Raw genomic sequence first — 15,749 nt, forward strand, 5'->3', positions numbered from 1 at the left:
TTTGAATCCCTCAGCAGCGAATCTCAAAACAGCCGTGAACGGGGTTGCTTCAAGCAGCGACGGCGTATGAGGTAGACAAAAATAAAATTTCATGGTGGACACCATCAATAAAAATTAACTATTATAGAGAAATTCGGATTTCGGGTGGGTGCGTCCATGTACATCCGCCACTAGCTTCAAGAACACTGAACCTGAAATTTCAGAAAATATTTTAAAAAAATAAACTCAAATTCATAATTTCACAGAGAAAAAGGGGTGAAAACTCACCGTATCAAAGAATTATTTGTTACAAAGCAGTCTCTTTCAATCACGCAAACGGCAAGCAGAGTTCTTCAAAGAAATACAATGAGCCTTAAGAGCGAGGAAGAAAAATGGAGGCTGACTGTTTTTCTTCATCAATCACGCAAATGGAAATGGTGCCGGAGGCGAGGATAGTTGGGCTGACTCGGTATAGTGTGAAGATCTTGATGGGCTTGGCGGTGAAGACCACGATGGCGTCAAACGGCGTCGAGCGGCGGCTTCGTGAGAGAGAAATAGAGATTTGAGGAAAATAAACAGAGTGAAAAAGATATGAAAAGAGATAACGGGTTCAGGAAGATAGAAAGCTAAACCTTTACAGCGTTTGTATAACGTACTAAAAAATTACAGCGCTTTTAAACTAAACGTCACTACAGTACAAGTTTATAGCGGCGTTTTTATACAAACGTCACCATTTAACAATGAATTTTGTCATTTTGTTGCGTTTTCTCTATAAACGCCATTATATGAAAAAAATTAATGACGTGCATCGTAAAACGCCGCTAAAATTATTATAAGTCTGTTTTGTAGTAATGAAACTGAATCTAGCTGTGACAGAAAAACTAAATTGTAAAGCTTTGTTTTCAGAATAAATAATAAAATTTCTCATATCAATAGTCGAAAACACATTTACTCACCAAGGTTCTAAAGAAACAATGGAGGATAGTTGTTACTCAAACAAAGCAATTACAAAAGCTATTACGGCCATGCTGCTGTTGAGAAACCCAGAGAATATAATTCACCATTAATCTGTCGAGAAAAAGAAAATTTTCAGAATATTTAATTTTCTATAGAATTATAAATAAAATGTTATAAAAATTAATTTTTATTTATAATTCAAAATTAATTTTTTATTTATAATATTTTAAATTGAGCCCTCAAAGAAATTGTAAAAATTAAAATATATATTATATGTTAATTTTTTATATATAATAATCTTGTTCATTATGTGCGTGAGAAAACTGATAACTGACTAAATGTATATATATATATAAACTATTTCGTTAAGGGTATGTCTAAGATACGATAATTTTAATATACGGCTAAGGAAATACACTACTGAAAATACAACAACAACAATAAAACTCAATTCCCATATGCAATGGGGTAAGAGGGAGGTAGGGTAGTAGGCTGTCCCCAACGCCAGGTTGAGAGTAGCTTCCGTGGAAGACCTCCGGTAGTCAGAAAATTAAAAATATAGATAAAATGCCATGCATGTATAAATAAATACATAAATACATAGTTAAACAATATTCATATGTAGTCATTAATATCATTAATATCATATGCACGTTTGTAATAAGAAGTAATCCCTGCAAATAAATACCTGCGAAAAAATCTCTGTATATAGACAGAAACGTAAGACCCGGCTAAATTTAAAAGTGAAGAGAATGATACACAGAAGTCAACGATAGGAAGCCCAGTTCTAAGCCTTCATAAATACCGATAACAGAAACGTATAAAATGTAGAAGTTATGGAAATTACTACAAAGACATTAAAAAAAGACAGAGATGATACACCCTATAGATGTGACCCACACTACTAGACTACCCTAGTCTTAAGTCTCCATACTTTCCTATCATAGGTCATGTCCTCGGTAAGGGCTAAATCCATCAAATCAGATCTCAAGCAGTCTTCCCACTTCCGCCTTGGTCGTCCTCTCCTTCTGGCATCGTCGACTGTAATCGACTCTACCCTCCTGACCGCATCCGACGGTAATCGCCAAGACATGTCCAAACCACCGTAGTCTTCCCTCCCTCAATTTTTCAGAACATGCACCACCTCCAAGGACATCCTAATAGCAGAGTTTGTTGCCATATCCCACAGAGTCCTACCACATGTCCATCGAAGCATTCTCATTTCTGCGGCCTCTATCCTCCTTACGTGATCCTTCTTGATTGCCCAACATTCTGATCCATACAACAGCGCTAGTCTTATTGTCATTCTATAAAATTTTCCCTTAAGTTTTAGAGGCACCTTCTTGTCACACAAAACTCCAGTAGAAGCCCTCCACTTTAGACATCCTGCCTTTATATGGTGTGTAACGTTAATATTATTTTAACATTTCCAGTAAAGTGCTACTTAAAACATTATTTTTTCTACCGGAAATGTTAATATTGGGCGCTACATAAAATGTTTAACATTTTCGGTAAAATCCTACCTAAAATATTATTTTTCCTATCAGAAATATTAATATGGACGTTAACTAAAATGTTATTTTTTCTACATGAAATTAGGTAGCGAAATTAACATTTCCGATAAAAAAATTATGTTTTAGATCGTTTTTACCGAAAATATTAAAAAAATATTAAAATTTCTGATACCATTTTTTCTTATTTATATATTAAAGATGTCGTACAACAGAACTATCTAAAATAAAAGGATTTTGAGTGCAATATATATACCAGAAAAACATTAAATATATATACCAGAAAAACATGGTTGACTTTTGAGTGCAATATAATTAACTTAAAATAAAAGGATTTTGATCACCTTTTACACGTGCTCAATTCAATTTATTCCTCACGTGCTGATAAAAATTAGCAAGAGACATCATGATCTTTTGAAGAAAAAACAAGAGAAAAAGAAAGATGATCATCTCATATATTAAATAGAAAGAGCAAAAACGAATCAATTGATTTTAGTTTTAAAGGTAATGAGTTTGAGCATTGGTAGGGATATGAACATTTATCGTCAATAGATTGAGAGCAGTGTTTTGAAATTTGGGTCGGATCGGTCGGTTCAATCGGGAATCGTTGCCTGATCCGGTTCATTCTACACCGGTTAAACTGCTACCAGTGAATCGGAAGGAACCGTTGAACAGGCTGTAAACCGTTGAACCGGTTGAAAATCGATTCTTTTTTTTCTAAAAAAATTAAATCAAACGACGTCGTTTGTTAAACGAGCTAAAAATTATCAAGTTCAACTCAAACTTGAAATATAATATTGAAACTTGAACTCAAAAAGACTCGAACTCAAAAAAAAATTAGAAGCTCGATTGAAGCCTGAAATTCAAGCTTGATTGAAGCGAAAGAATAGTTCGCTCTGTGCTCACCAAAAGGCTTCATGATTTTGAATGTCAAATTACCTCTATTATTTATAGAAGTCAATTGGATGCTCTTCTATATTTCTTAGCCATGTGGGATTGTTTTGTTTTCATATTTTTACTCTTTAAACTTTTGTGATGTTCTTTATGTTTCTTAGCCATGTAGATTTTTTTTAAAAAAAATTAAACCAAACGACATCGTTTGTTATGATTTTTTTTAGCCTCAAATTTATTTTTTTGATTATAGTTATATAATTATATTTATTATTTAATATGTTTTACCTTAAATATTATGTTGTAGTTGATTTGAATCATTTTGTTTCACTTGATTTTATGGTTTTTAACTTATATATGTTATAACTTGCTTTGAATATGACTTGTGATATAAAAAATTGTTTTTTATTAAATGTTTTTTTATATTTTTATTTAATTTTTTAAATAATTAATTAATTATGACATCGTCCAATTATTTCGACTGGTCTGATCGATTCGATCAGTTGAATCAGTGAACCGGTAACATGATCGGTTCACTGACCAGTCCAGTTCTAAAAACCATGATTGAGAGTTTTAAACATATATTATTTTATATTTATCCCAAATGTATTAAAAATATATATGAACGCGGCAAAACCGCAACATCCCCTAAAGAAAATATTGCAGTGTGTGGTTATAATCAAACTACTATTGTTTGTTCTTTAAAGGTAAACTAAGAGAATAGTGAATTTTCGTTTTCATTTTATTAATTTTAGTTATTTATTTTAAAAATATATTTTAATCATTAATATTATTGATTTATTATAAGGGTAAAGGAAGCAAGTTTATTTTAATTATTTAAAAAATAATTTAATGTGTTAAGGAGAAAAAGTAAAAGAAATATACACCCAATTTTTTGAAAAAAAATTGTGTATTAAAATTTTAGATCATTTTTGAATTATTAAATCTATCACTGTTTATTATAATCATTAGATCATCGACTGTTATTACATAATATGGTACATGAATAAAAAATTAATTTTGAATTATATATATGATTTGTAACCTCAAAATTTCTAATTAATTAAAAAAAAGGAATACTATATGTTTAATTGGGTTCATAACTATAATTTATTGAATCAAATTAATTTTAGTGGATTTTAGCATAGTATTTGTAAGTGAAATATCATTTTTAATATAATTGGTTATAAAATAAAACAAATTAAGATATTATCATAATATTATAATGAGAGGGTACGAGCTTAAAAATGAAAAGAGAGATTTAAATTAAGGCTTAATAAAAAAAATAAGTGTCAAAATTATATACTTTATTAACTTTAGGTGCTTACAGTATTTTTCATTTAAAGTAGTTATTTAACATTTTCAATATTACTTCTTTTAAGTGTCTTTTTACGACCGTTAAAAAATATTGTTATTTGACTCATGTCGCATTAATATTTTTTTAAAATCTTAAAAATATTATATTTAAAATAAAACTCAATTTCTCTAAAATAAAAAAAAATCACTAAAATCTCTAACCCTAATTCCACTCCTTTTTGTCGACCATCCCTATCACCGTCTCCCTTGCCTTCTTTGTTAACTTTAGGGATTTTATAGATGATTTTAGAGGTTTCTAGGGATTTGAAATAAATAATTTTAAAAAACTGTTTTTTAAATAATAATAATTTTAAATTTTTTAAAATAAAAATTTTCAAAAAATATATATAAACATGACATTTTTCAAAAAACAACATTTTTAACAATCGTTATGATATAAACACTTAAAAGAATAACATTGAAAATATTAAACGTTTATTTTAAATAAAAAAATTTAAACTAATAAATTAAAAATTATATAATTTAATCGATTATTTTTTTATTAGACCTTGAATTAATAATATATTTCACGTGTTTAAATGAAGGTGGTCCCACTTACGCACGTTGTTTATTAAACGAGGTGAGAAGTGAAGTGAAACTTTTGTACCCATTACGTATGTGTCATCAGGTGGGGGTGGGTCCCAACTTTTGTTTGAAATTCAGTAAAGGCAAAGACTCGTTATTGGAATTACAGCAGTTATATAATTGTAAAATATTGTTTGAAATATTATTATACAATTGTAATACCTGTAATAACCGTAATAATATTTATTGTTATCGTAATCGTAATAAATATATTATAAAAATATGATCGAATAGCATGATAGAATCATAGAAGAAGATAAAAATTGGGTCTACCGCATAGGTTGGTTAGAGTGATAATTAGTTTGATATTACTTAAGTAATGTCTCATTTTTAAGGTTTTGTGTATGCAGATAATCGTTACTGAAAAAATTACCTATCAAAATCAAGAATTACTATCAAAATCAAATGTGTGACATGTTGATCTTTTAATTTTATGTAATTAATGAAGAAGAAATACACAATGGAATGGAAAAAATACAATTTTACACCACCAACTGATTATCATCTCTAATCAATCACCTTCATCCAACTCTTTTTTCTTCTTCTGTAAAATAGAAGAGCCTATGGCGGACATTCTAAATTATTAGCTTCCAGCCCGTCTGCTACAAAATAGAATAAAAAGACGCTATTTAAGAAGTATTGGCATTCCAGGTAGTGGCGGAATCTGAAGAATACTTGTTCCCGCCAAATTCTGTTCCGGTTGGTGATGCTGGTGGCGGTGCATTGCCGTTGCTATCAGGGAAGGGGAAGTTAAGTTTAGCTCTTGGTCCGCGGAAATCGATAGCTGCTTTATCGTAAGCGCGAGCTGCTTCCTCCGCCGTGTGGAAGGTCCCGAGCCAGACCCTGGTGGCGCGCCTTGGGTCTCGAATCTCCGCCGCCCATTTGCCCCATGGCCTTTGCCGGACTCCCCTGTAGTTTTTCTTCACTCGTTTAGCTTTACTTTTAGTTGTGGACGTAACTGTCCCTTTCTTCTCGTCTTGCTGATTTGGCGGGAAAAGATCGCATCCTAGACAGCCGTAAAATTTGCACACGTGGCACTTATCCAGAGCTTCACTCACTTGAAGTACCATGTTCCCCCGATCGGCGTTCAACACACCGGTAAAAGTAGAAGTGGAAGACCCGGGAGCATCAAAATTGAAAAAAGAATCGGCGGCGGCAGCAGCAGCAGTGGAGGACGAGGAACCATTGATGACGTTCTTGAGGGAGGAAACCATGACGGAGATTTCTTGTTCCGGAGAAAGATGGTAAATTGGTGGAGGCATCGACGAGGGAGCTGGGTAAATCTCCGTATAAACGTGGGAGGTGAATAATTAAAAAAATTCAAAGTCTCTGACTCTGTAGATTTCAGTTTCTTTAGGACGAGAATCAAAAACAGAAGAGCAAAGAAGCGTTTATATACGGAGACACGGGAGAGTGTCTACGTGGCGGCATGCCAGCTGGTAACACAGTTAACACACGGCTTAAAACTGTGTTTTGTCGGGGCACGTGAGCAATTGAGGTGGCAGATGACGTCATTTATGACATCAGAAGAGGATCGGAACGGTGACGTGTTAAGTGAAACAAAGTAACAAAAGGTGAAGAGAGTTTGGGTCCACTAAAGCGATGGTACTTCATTTATATTTCTCCTTTTTCTTTTTTCTTTTGGTATGACCCACCAACATATTCAACATCAAAATAAGAAAAAAATAATAATATGCTTAAATAAAATGATCTTAATGATAAAAGAATTATTGTTATTTTTTGAAGTCTCAAATTCGAGTACTATAAATGTTAGAAGTATACCCGTTCAATGTAATTGAAATAAACTTATTCCGTGCACACCGAATACACCACGAAGCAACTAAACTCTTTAATAGCTTACTTGTATTTGGACTATAAATCTTGTTTATGATTTGAGATTACTTGTAAATGGAGCTTTGATTTATAAACGTATTTAGATGCCTATTGTCCATCCGTTTCTGGATGGTAAGCAGTACTGAATAGGGTTTTAGTCCCTAATTACTTCATTAGTTCTCTCCAAAAGAGGCCAGTGAATGTCTTGTCTCTGTCTGAAATGGCCATTTTAGGCTGCCCATGAAGCTTATAGACATTATCCAAATAAAGCTTAGCTACATCAGATGTAGAGTAAGGGTGGGACAGTGCTCACAATGACTATACTTGGTAAACTTGTCTACCACTACCAGAATGCAATTCTTCTTCAAGGATGTAGGTAAACCCTCTATAAAGTCCATAGTAATTACCTCCCAAGTTTGTTGAGGAATAGGTAGAGGTTGTAACAGACCTGGTTTAGGTATATGCTTCACCTTAGTTTGTTGGCAAACTGAACATGATCTTACATAAGTAGCCACCATACCCTTAAGCCTAGGCCAATAGAAATAAGATATGATCCTTTGATAGGTGGCTTGGGCTCCTGAATGACCTCCATGAGGTGAATCATGCAAGGTTTGAAGAATATGTAATCTTAGAGACCCAACATCACCAATATACATCTGTCTTTAAATCGAATGATACATTTTGAATATTTCCATTTAGGATCATCATTAGAATTGACAGCCATTATGGAAATCCATTAAGTAACCATTGGGTCCTCCTTATAATTGTCTTGAACTTCCTGAACTCAGCTAGGTATTAATAAAGTAGTTCCCATAACAAGACATTGAACTTGATCTTCTCACTGTCTAGATAAAGCATCTGCCACCACATTTGATTTGTCTTTTTTGTATTGAACAATGTAGTCTAGCCCCAGTAATTTAGTCAATCCTTTCTTTTAAATGGTGGTAGTTAATTTTTGCTCCAATAGATACTTCAGAGGTTCATGGCCAGTTTTGATTACAAAAGATTTTCTTTCTAAGTAATGTCTCCACTTAGAAACTGATAATAAAATAGTAAGATACTCCCTTTCATAAATGGATAGGGCAACATGTCTAGGACTAAGAGCTTTACTAAGATATGCAATAGGTCTGTCTTTTTGAGATAATATAGCACATATGCCCCCAGAACTGGCATCTATCTCTAAATATAAACTCTTACCAAAATCCGGTAGAGCAAAAACATGGGCAACACACATAGCTCTTTTCAAATCTTCAAAAGCAGTCAAGGCTGCACTGTCCCACTTAAAATTGTCCCACTTATATCTATCTCTAAATATAAACCTTCTGTAGTAGCATGTTAAACCCAAAAACCCACGCAAAGATTTTAAGGATTTAGGCACAGGCTAATTCCTCATTGCTTCCACCTTACTAGGATCAGTAGTTACTCCTGCAGCTGAAATAATATGTCCCAAATACTTCACTTGAGTCTGTCCAAAGAAACAGTTGGACAACTTTGCAAATAACTGGTTAGCTTGCAAAACATCCAAAAACCAATTACAAATGAGTAATATGGTCTGTCATAGAACTGCTTTATACTAGGATGTCATCAAAAAACACCAAGACAAACTTTCTAAGGAATTAACTAAATAATTCATTCATTAATGCTTGAAATGTAGTAGGGGCATTAGTGAGACCAAAAGGCATTACCTTAAATTCATAGTGGCCTTGATGAGTTATGAATGTTGTTTTATAAATGTCTTCATTCTTAATTCTGATTTGCCAATAACATGATCTAAGATCAATCTTTGAAAAATAGACAACACCATGTAGTTCATCCAATAAATCTTCCAAAATAGGAATATGAAATTTATCCTTGACTGTCATACTGTTTAGCTGTTTGTAATCTATACAGAACCTCCAAGTACCATCCTTTTTTTAAATTAGGAGACATGGAGAAACAAATGGATTTTTTCTAGGTTAAATAATAGAGGAGGAGAGCATAGTAGCAATTTGTCTTTCCACTTCAGCTTTCTGGTTATGGGGAAATCTGTAGGGCCTTAAATTAATATGAGTAGAGTCAGGCTTAAGAGGAACAACATGATCATGGTTTTTTGTAGGTGGAAGGCATGTAGGTTTAACAAAAATAGAGTTGTATCTCTCTAATAGAGGTTGAATAGCTGCAGGAATAAGTTTTGAACTCTCTGTCATATTCACCAGTACTACATGCCCTAAAATAATAGAGTCTGAAGCTTTCATTTTCAATAGTGTATCCCCTGAAATTTGCTACAAAAAATTTGAGGGTTGTTGGCCATGTATAACAATATCTTCATCTTGATGTACAAAACTTAGTGTCATTTTGCTGAAGTCCATCAAGATTGGACTAAATAATTTCATCCAGTCAACACCTAACACGATATCACTTCCACCTAATTTAAGAAGTCTAAAATCATGAATAAAAGAATGTCCCTGCATCTGCCATTCTACCTTATTACATCTTGCTGAGCTATAGAGTTGTTGTCCATTAGCCACTGTAATAGCCAAAGAGTAAGGTGTAGTCACTTGAATACCAGCATCAGCCCATTGTGGTGTTAAAAAATTGTGGGTACTACCACTGTTAATTAAAATATTTAATGGTCTACCTTGAATGGTGCCTTTAATTCTCAATGTATTATGGCCAATACACCCAGTGATAACATTCATAGATATTTCTAAGCTCTCCTCTTCTTGTAACACTTGCTGATCTGAATCATTTGGTAAGGTTTCTGAATGTAAAACAGTCTTATCTTCAATCATCATGTTCAAATGTCTTGTCTTACATTGGTGGCCTGGAGCAAATTTTTCACCACACTTAAAACATAAGTTATTCTGTCTTCTGTAGTCTAGAAGATTCTGTTTTGGAGGTATAATGTCTGGCCTCTTTTGTGGTAATAGTGGGGGATTTGGTTTAAAAGTAGGTAATGGGTTTGGGTAGAGTGGGTTTCTAAAAGATGTTCGCACTCATTTATTCTCAAATTCAACAGAGAGCTCATAAAGTTTATCTTGCATGAATACTTCAGAAAGTGTCTTAGGTTCTAGAGCCTTAACTCTGTGTTTAATGTCTTCTCTTAATACACTGATAAAAAGAGACACAAAGAACTCTTTACCTAGATTAGGGTTTTGTAAGAGCATGTGAGGCTGTAGTTCCTCAAATCTGTCCTGGTACTCTTCAACTGAACCTTTCTGAACTAATTTTGTAAAGTCCTCAACTATGTCAGCAAAGGACCTGTCGTTGAACCTATGAAAAATGTCTGCCTCAAACTCACGCCATGTCACATGGTGCTTCTGCATGATGTAACCATCAAACCAAATTTCTGCCTTACCCATTAAATACATTGTGGCCACCTCCACTCTTTGTTCCTTCGCAATACTACATAGAGAAAAGTACTTAAGACATTTTTGTATCCACCCTCGTGATTAATTCCTTCAAAAAAGGCAGCACAATCTTGGGTCTATGCCATATCAATCCTGAAGTGTTAAAAGACCCCCCGTACCTCTTTTATCCTCCTCTAGGCCAACTATATTGTTTCTAACAACACTGTTCTCGTCCATTTGGTTATCATTTTTAAAACTAGGCAATTAATCTGGTTTTGATCTTAAAATCTCAGGTTCATCAGGTTTATAAGTAAACCTGGTCTTATCATTAATCACTGTGACTTTTACAGGTTGTTTTCCATCTGTTCTAGAAGTGTTAGGGGTCTGTACCTGGTCATTAGCAGACTGGTTCTGATCCCCGTTTCTTCCAGTTAGAATCTTCAAAAGTTCCTCCACGTACCATTGATTTGTGGCCATCATGGATTCCAAAAAAGTGATACAGTTCTCTTGGTTCTCCCACCATTTAGGAATTTTAGTATTATCTTGAGATTGTTTGACCAAATTAAGTTGCTAATTCTTCAAGTTATTTTTGTAATGCAGCGAACTCAGGTGTTTCAGACATGGTTTGGGTTTTCTTTGGCATTCCAACGATGATTTCCATGAAATTTTGCCTCTGGAAACCAAATTGTGATGGTTGCAAGATATTGGAAATAGAGAGAAGAGATTTCAGGAAGAAGAAGCAGAAAAGAGATAAGGAATCAAGATTTCATTCAAAAAGCATGCATAATTCTCCCTTTATGGGTACCCGTTTTATTTATATACAATAGTACTAGAGAATCTAGCTAAGCCAGTTGGATGTCCTTGCCTAACTAATTTGGTTACTTCCACAGGGATTGGGCTTCACATTTGGGCTGCTCGATTACTGGATTAATTACCGCCTGTGCCTCTCACGTGCCAAATGCCATGTATCAATTCCCAATTCTGCTTTCAATCCCTAACCCTTGTCTCTCTCTTTCCCCAATTTCCTCTTCGCTTTCTAGTCCTTCTGAACTTTTTAAGGACAATTTTGAAATAAGGCATAAACTTTCTTCTTCAAATATCAGTTAGCAAAACCTACAGGTGAAAGTTAAATAATCTTTCCATTTTAGTATGTAGCTTATTTGAAATTGTCCCTAGATCTTTTACAAAGGACATCAACAACTTTTAAAACCATTAGATTAAACAGGCTTGTAGAGGCTTGCTGAAAGTAAATTCAAAGAACTGCAAATGGTGTAGCACATTTAACTAGGGTACCATATATGCATACAGAAAGCAAACACATTTTAGTATGTTTTCAAAAATGAAATAAAAACAACACACAAGAATACTAAAACCGCTTTACAATCTAGAGATAAATGGTCCAATGATGACATACCAAAAGATGCCAATAGGTAAGCATCAATGATTACCGAAAGAATATTTGCCTCTTTTATATGGTAACAACAGGATAGATGTGCTTCCACAGAAAAGGGTAAGTCATCTTGTAACATGAGTACCCAATCAGGATAGCAGTAATTACATGGTGAGACATCATCACAGCAAAATCCTTCCTTCGGGTCTCCAAGTAAGGAATGCAACGATGCTGTAGATGTAGAGCCCACATTGGCACATGTAGAAAAGGCTTAAGGAAAGCCTGAACCAAAAAGGGAAGAAGTTAAATGTTGAGGATTGTATCCAGGGAAAACCACATGAAAGAGGGAATGAAACTTCACAGATAAGATAATATATTCACCTGAAAGAGGACATGAGAACACTTATACCACCTCCAATTCAAAATAAAAGATCAAATGAAATTACAATAAAGAAAGTGATCAAACTTGTCTACAGATTGCAAGTACAAGTTTAACTAGGCTTTTCTGCTAGTAGTGAAGGTTAAGATTAGTATCATTAGATGATGAGAGGTCAAGGGAACTAAAAACAGAAAACAAGAACGGTGACAACATGAATACTCAGATATCTGATGCAAATTTGCTTTCAAATACATTAATATGAGCAAACATTCATCATAGCTTTACAAAGAGGTGCACAAGAATGAGTACCATCTTTTATACAAATTTGTTTGCAATTAATTTCAAGTAAAAAAGGAAAACTGAGACATAAAATGAACAGATTTCACAATTTTTTAAAAGGAACAGAGAAAATTGTTTGTTTGAATTACAACCAAAGGAAAATAAGACAAGAAACAGCTCTTTTCCCTTGAGTGCAGATACATCCCTTCATCTGAAGATAGGAGAGTAGTTTCAATGCATTTCAATCACTAAATAAATGAAAAGTAATAGATTTGGCCATTATCTCTTTTAGAATAATCATGTACAAGAGAACATGCAGTGTCAATTTTAGAGATCTGAAGCATAGAGCACTGGAACTGAAGAGGAACATTAACTTTCTGTCAGTTAATGACAAAGACAGTTATAACCTGGAAAAGAGGTACATAAGATCGGTAAACTCAACAGTTGGATATGAATCCAGGAAAATAGGTTACTCACTTCAACTCTTGATTTGGCCAGGCCCTAAAGTACCTTTTACATCTCCAAGCCATGACTCGTGGTAGGTGATTTTGAGGACCCAGGTTTCAACAGTAGCAAAGTATGTCAGCTTTCACAGAGATTCTGAGCATTTTGCAATGATTGCCTGTGTAGCCTTAATATCCATCCTCAAAGGAGCAGATACACTCAATAACCAGACAGACAACCTCTAAAGGAACATCAATAGAAATTAAAATGTTGCATCAACAAATGATAGTGTTTCGTAAACACGGTATAGTAGATATGAAATGAAACTATTAAACAGAGAAATTTCAAATATCAATATTACAGAACAACAAACATAACATAGAAGCATGCTTATTGGCTAATAGCTAATAAAAGCTAGTGACATGCTTCCATTCACTACGCATGCCACTTTAATTTTTTTTTCTTTTCAGTTTCACATGGAAAGCAAAACCACCTTCAAGAAATTCTTCTAGAAAATACTTTAAGGCTTTAAGCAACATAATGCTCATCGATAACCCTTAATTCAGTTTTTACAAGCTGGTAAAAGCAAGAAGATTTCTACAAAAATTTTAAAAGTCTCAATCCTTTGGTACAGGCCTAAAACCTAAACCACACCAAGATTCAAAGCTATTCATTTCTTCTTCTTCTCTTACCATGTACATTTGCAAGATATTATATTAAAAAAAAATTGGAATTCCTTCAAATATAGGTAAAGCTGGTAAAACAAATTTTCTCCTTCATTTCACCTCGAAACCACTTAGCGCAGTTACTAGCATGTTTTGTTGATATGATGAATTTCTTTGGGATTAGAAAATGTCCTATTCTTCATTAAGCTTAATAAATGCCAAACCTAATATTTCAAAACCAAAACAGCAATTAAAATTATTGAAACAATAAACTAAGGTACTAGGAATCAAAATTCAAAGAAAGAATCCAATCCAGATAAAAAGAAAAACTTACGCGAAAAATGAGTTTGTCAAGCAAGAACCTGGCGACAGTGAAACAGAGCGCGAAGTAAAGAGCTACGAGGAAATGCAAAGCGTCTGGCTTGGCATTGCTGGACCAGATAATATATGACTCCATGATCGCACACCAGTTTCAAAGACCATCCATCAAAGCTCACCCTGCAACAATACGATTCATTGAAGAGATCTCTTTTCTAGCCCTTTTTTTTCAGCTAAAATAAGAATAAAACAAATGCTAAAAAAAATTGAACTTTGTACATTGAATTTTTTAATCACTTATCATTTTTCTTTTTAACTTTGTGGTGAGATGGTATTTTTTTTAACTTTCACATATGCATTAATTAATATTTTATTAATAATATCTTTTATATATTTTTTTCACTTGTATCCTCTCTGTGAGCAGTTCGAATTGAGAATATTCCCGAGTCATGGTTGCCCTAAATGGTTACATCGTTACGGCAGGAGGAAATAGAGACTTGCAGAATAGAATCAGCGTCGTTTGCAAGGAAGAAGCCTTTGACCTTTTCCACGTCCTAGAAGGGTTGGTCTTGAATCATGAGTTTCGAGCAGCGAAGCTCACGTGTGATTACAGTATCATATGATTCAACAAGTTTGACAATACTTGAACCACCCCATTTATCATAAAAAACTTTCAAATTGCTATTGCAACCAACACGCCAGTAAATAGCTCCAACTAGGGCTTGCACCGCCTTGTGAATTCCTTTCCAAAAGTATGAGCTTTTGTCACCAATTTTTTACAGTCAAATTGTCTCCATGATGATAGTATTTAGCCTCTAACAAACAATTTGGAGCTTTTTTTAAGCTGCCAGACTTGTTTACTGACCAAAGCCAAATTAAAGGAATGAAGGTCATGGAGTCCTAAGCCGCCAACACATTTAGGCTTACATATTGTTGACCACGTAATGAGAGGCCATCCTCACTCAGAAATTTTTCCAGTCCATCAGAACCTGCGCATAATAATAATAATTTCATTAAGCAAGTGCTTAGGTAAAATATAACAGGACATAACATATTGAGGCAAAGCTTAAGCTATAGATTTTAAGAAAACTTCCCTTCCTCCATAAGATAGAACGCTCTTTGTCCATCCCTTAACACGAGATGTAACCTTGTCACATAAATACCCAAAGGTCCTCGTCTTATTTTTACCAATATGAAGGGGAAGGCCAAGGTAGTGGCCCAGCGAGTCAACCTCCTGAAAACCAAAGATGCGTGTCAACCGTTGGCGATGACTAGTGATAGTGGTCGGGCTGAAATAGATGTCAGATTTCTCTAGATTGATCCGTTGATCAAAAGACACGGCGTAGAGACTAAGAATCTCCTTACTGCGGATAGCCTCCATAACATAATTTTTAAGGAAAACCATGCTATCACCTGCAAATAAGAGATGGGAGAAAAATCCCTGGTCAAGGAACCATTAACCCTAGCATAGAAGGAGACGATAGTCACACACTTCATAATCAAATCAACAAAACCTGGATTGATCCCAATCTTTAACATAACACTTCGCATGAAAGGTCATTCCACTATGTCGTACGCTTTTTCAATATCAAGCTTAAGAGTCGTACCTTTATTGATGCCATTCTTGGAAGAATTCAAGTAAAGCAGAAGCTCATGTCCGATGATGATATTATCAAAAAATTGTCGTCTAGGAATAAAGACAGCCTGATTATCACTGATACAGTAGCAATCAAAGGCGTCAAACGTTTAACCAAAACTTTGGGTGCGATTTTTATAGACCACGACACCTAAGCTAACGGGGGCGAAGTTGCTTCATATATTTTACTTTTTTAT

The 15,749-nt window shown here is 34.2% G+C and overlaps 1 protein-coding gene and 1 pseudogene across 1 annotated transcript; both read right to left on the reverse strand.

The window, feature by feature from the left end:
• Positions 1–5,893: 5,893 nt before the first annotated feature.
• Positions 5,894–6,624, reverse strand: LOC120201438 (ethylene-responsive transcription factor ERF109-like). Its single transcript, XM_039202054.1, has one exon. It carries the CDS (start codon positions 6,539–6,541, stop codon positions 5,909–5,911), a length of 633 nt encoding a protein of 210 aa, XP_039057985.1. The 5' UTR covers positions 6,542–6,624; the 3' UTR covers positions 5,894–5,908.
• A 5,285-nt stretch (positions 6,625–11,909) lies between these two features.
• Positions 11,910–14,157, reverse strand: LOC120201414 (annotated as a pseudogene).
• Positions 14,158–15,749: the final 1,592 nt, after the last annotated feature.

This window comes from Hibiscus syriacus, unplaced genomic scaffold (assembly GCF_006381635.1).
Source record: "Hibiscus syriacus cultivar Baekdansim isolate YM2019G1 unplaced genomic scaffold, ASM638163v2 tig00007204_pilon, whole genome shotgun sequence".
Lineage (NCBI taxonomy): Eukaryota > Viridiplantae > Streptophyta > Magnoliopsida > Malvales > Malvaceae > Hibiscus > Hibiscus syriacus.

What these genes read in the sequence shown, in the direction of transcription:
- LOC120201438 (XM_039202054.1), bottom strand. Translation starts at nt 6,541, where the DNA reads ATGCCTCCACCAATTTACCATCTTTCTCCGGAACAAGAAATCTCCGTC.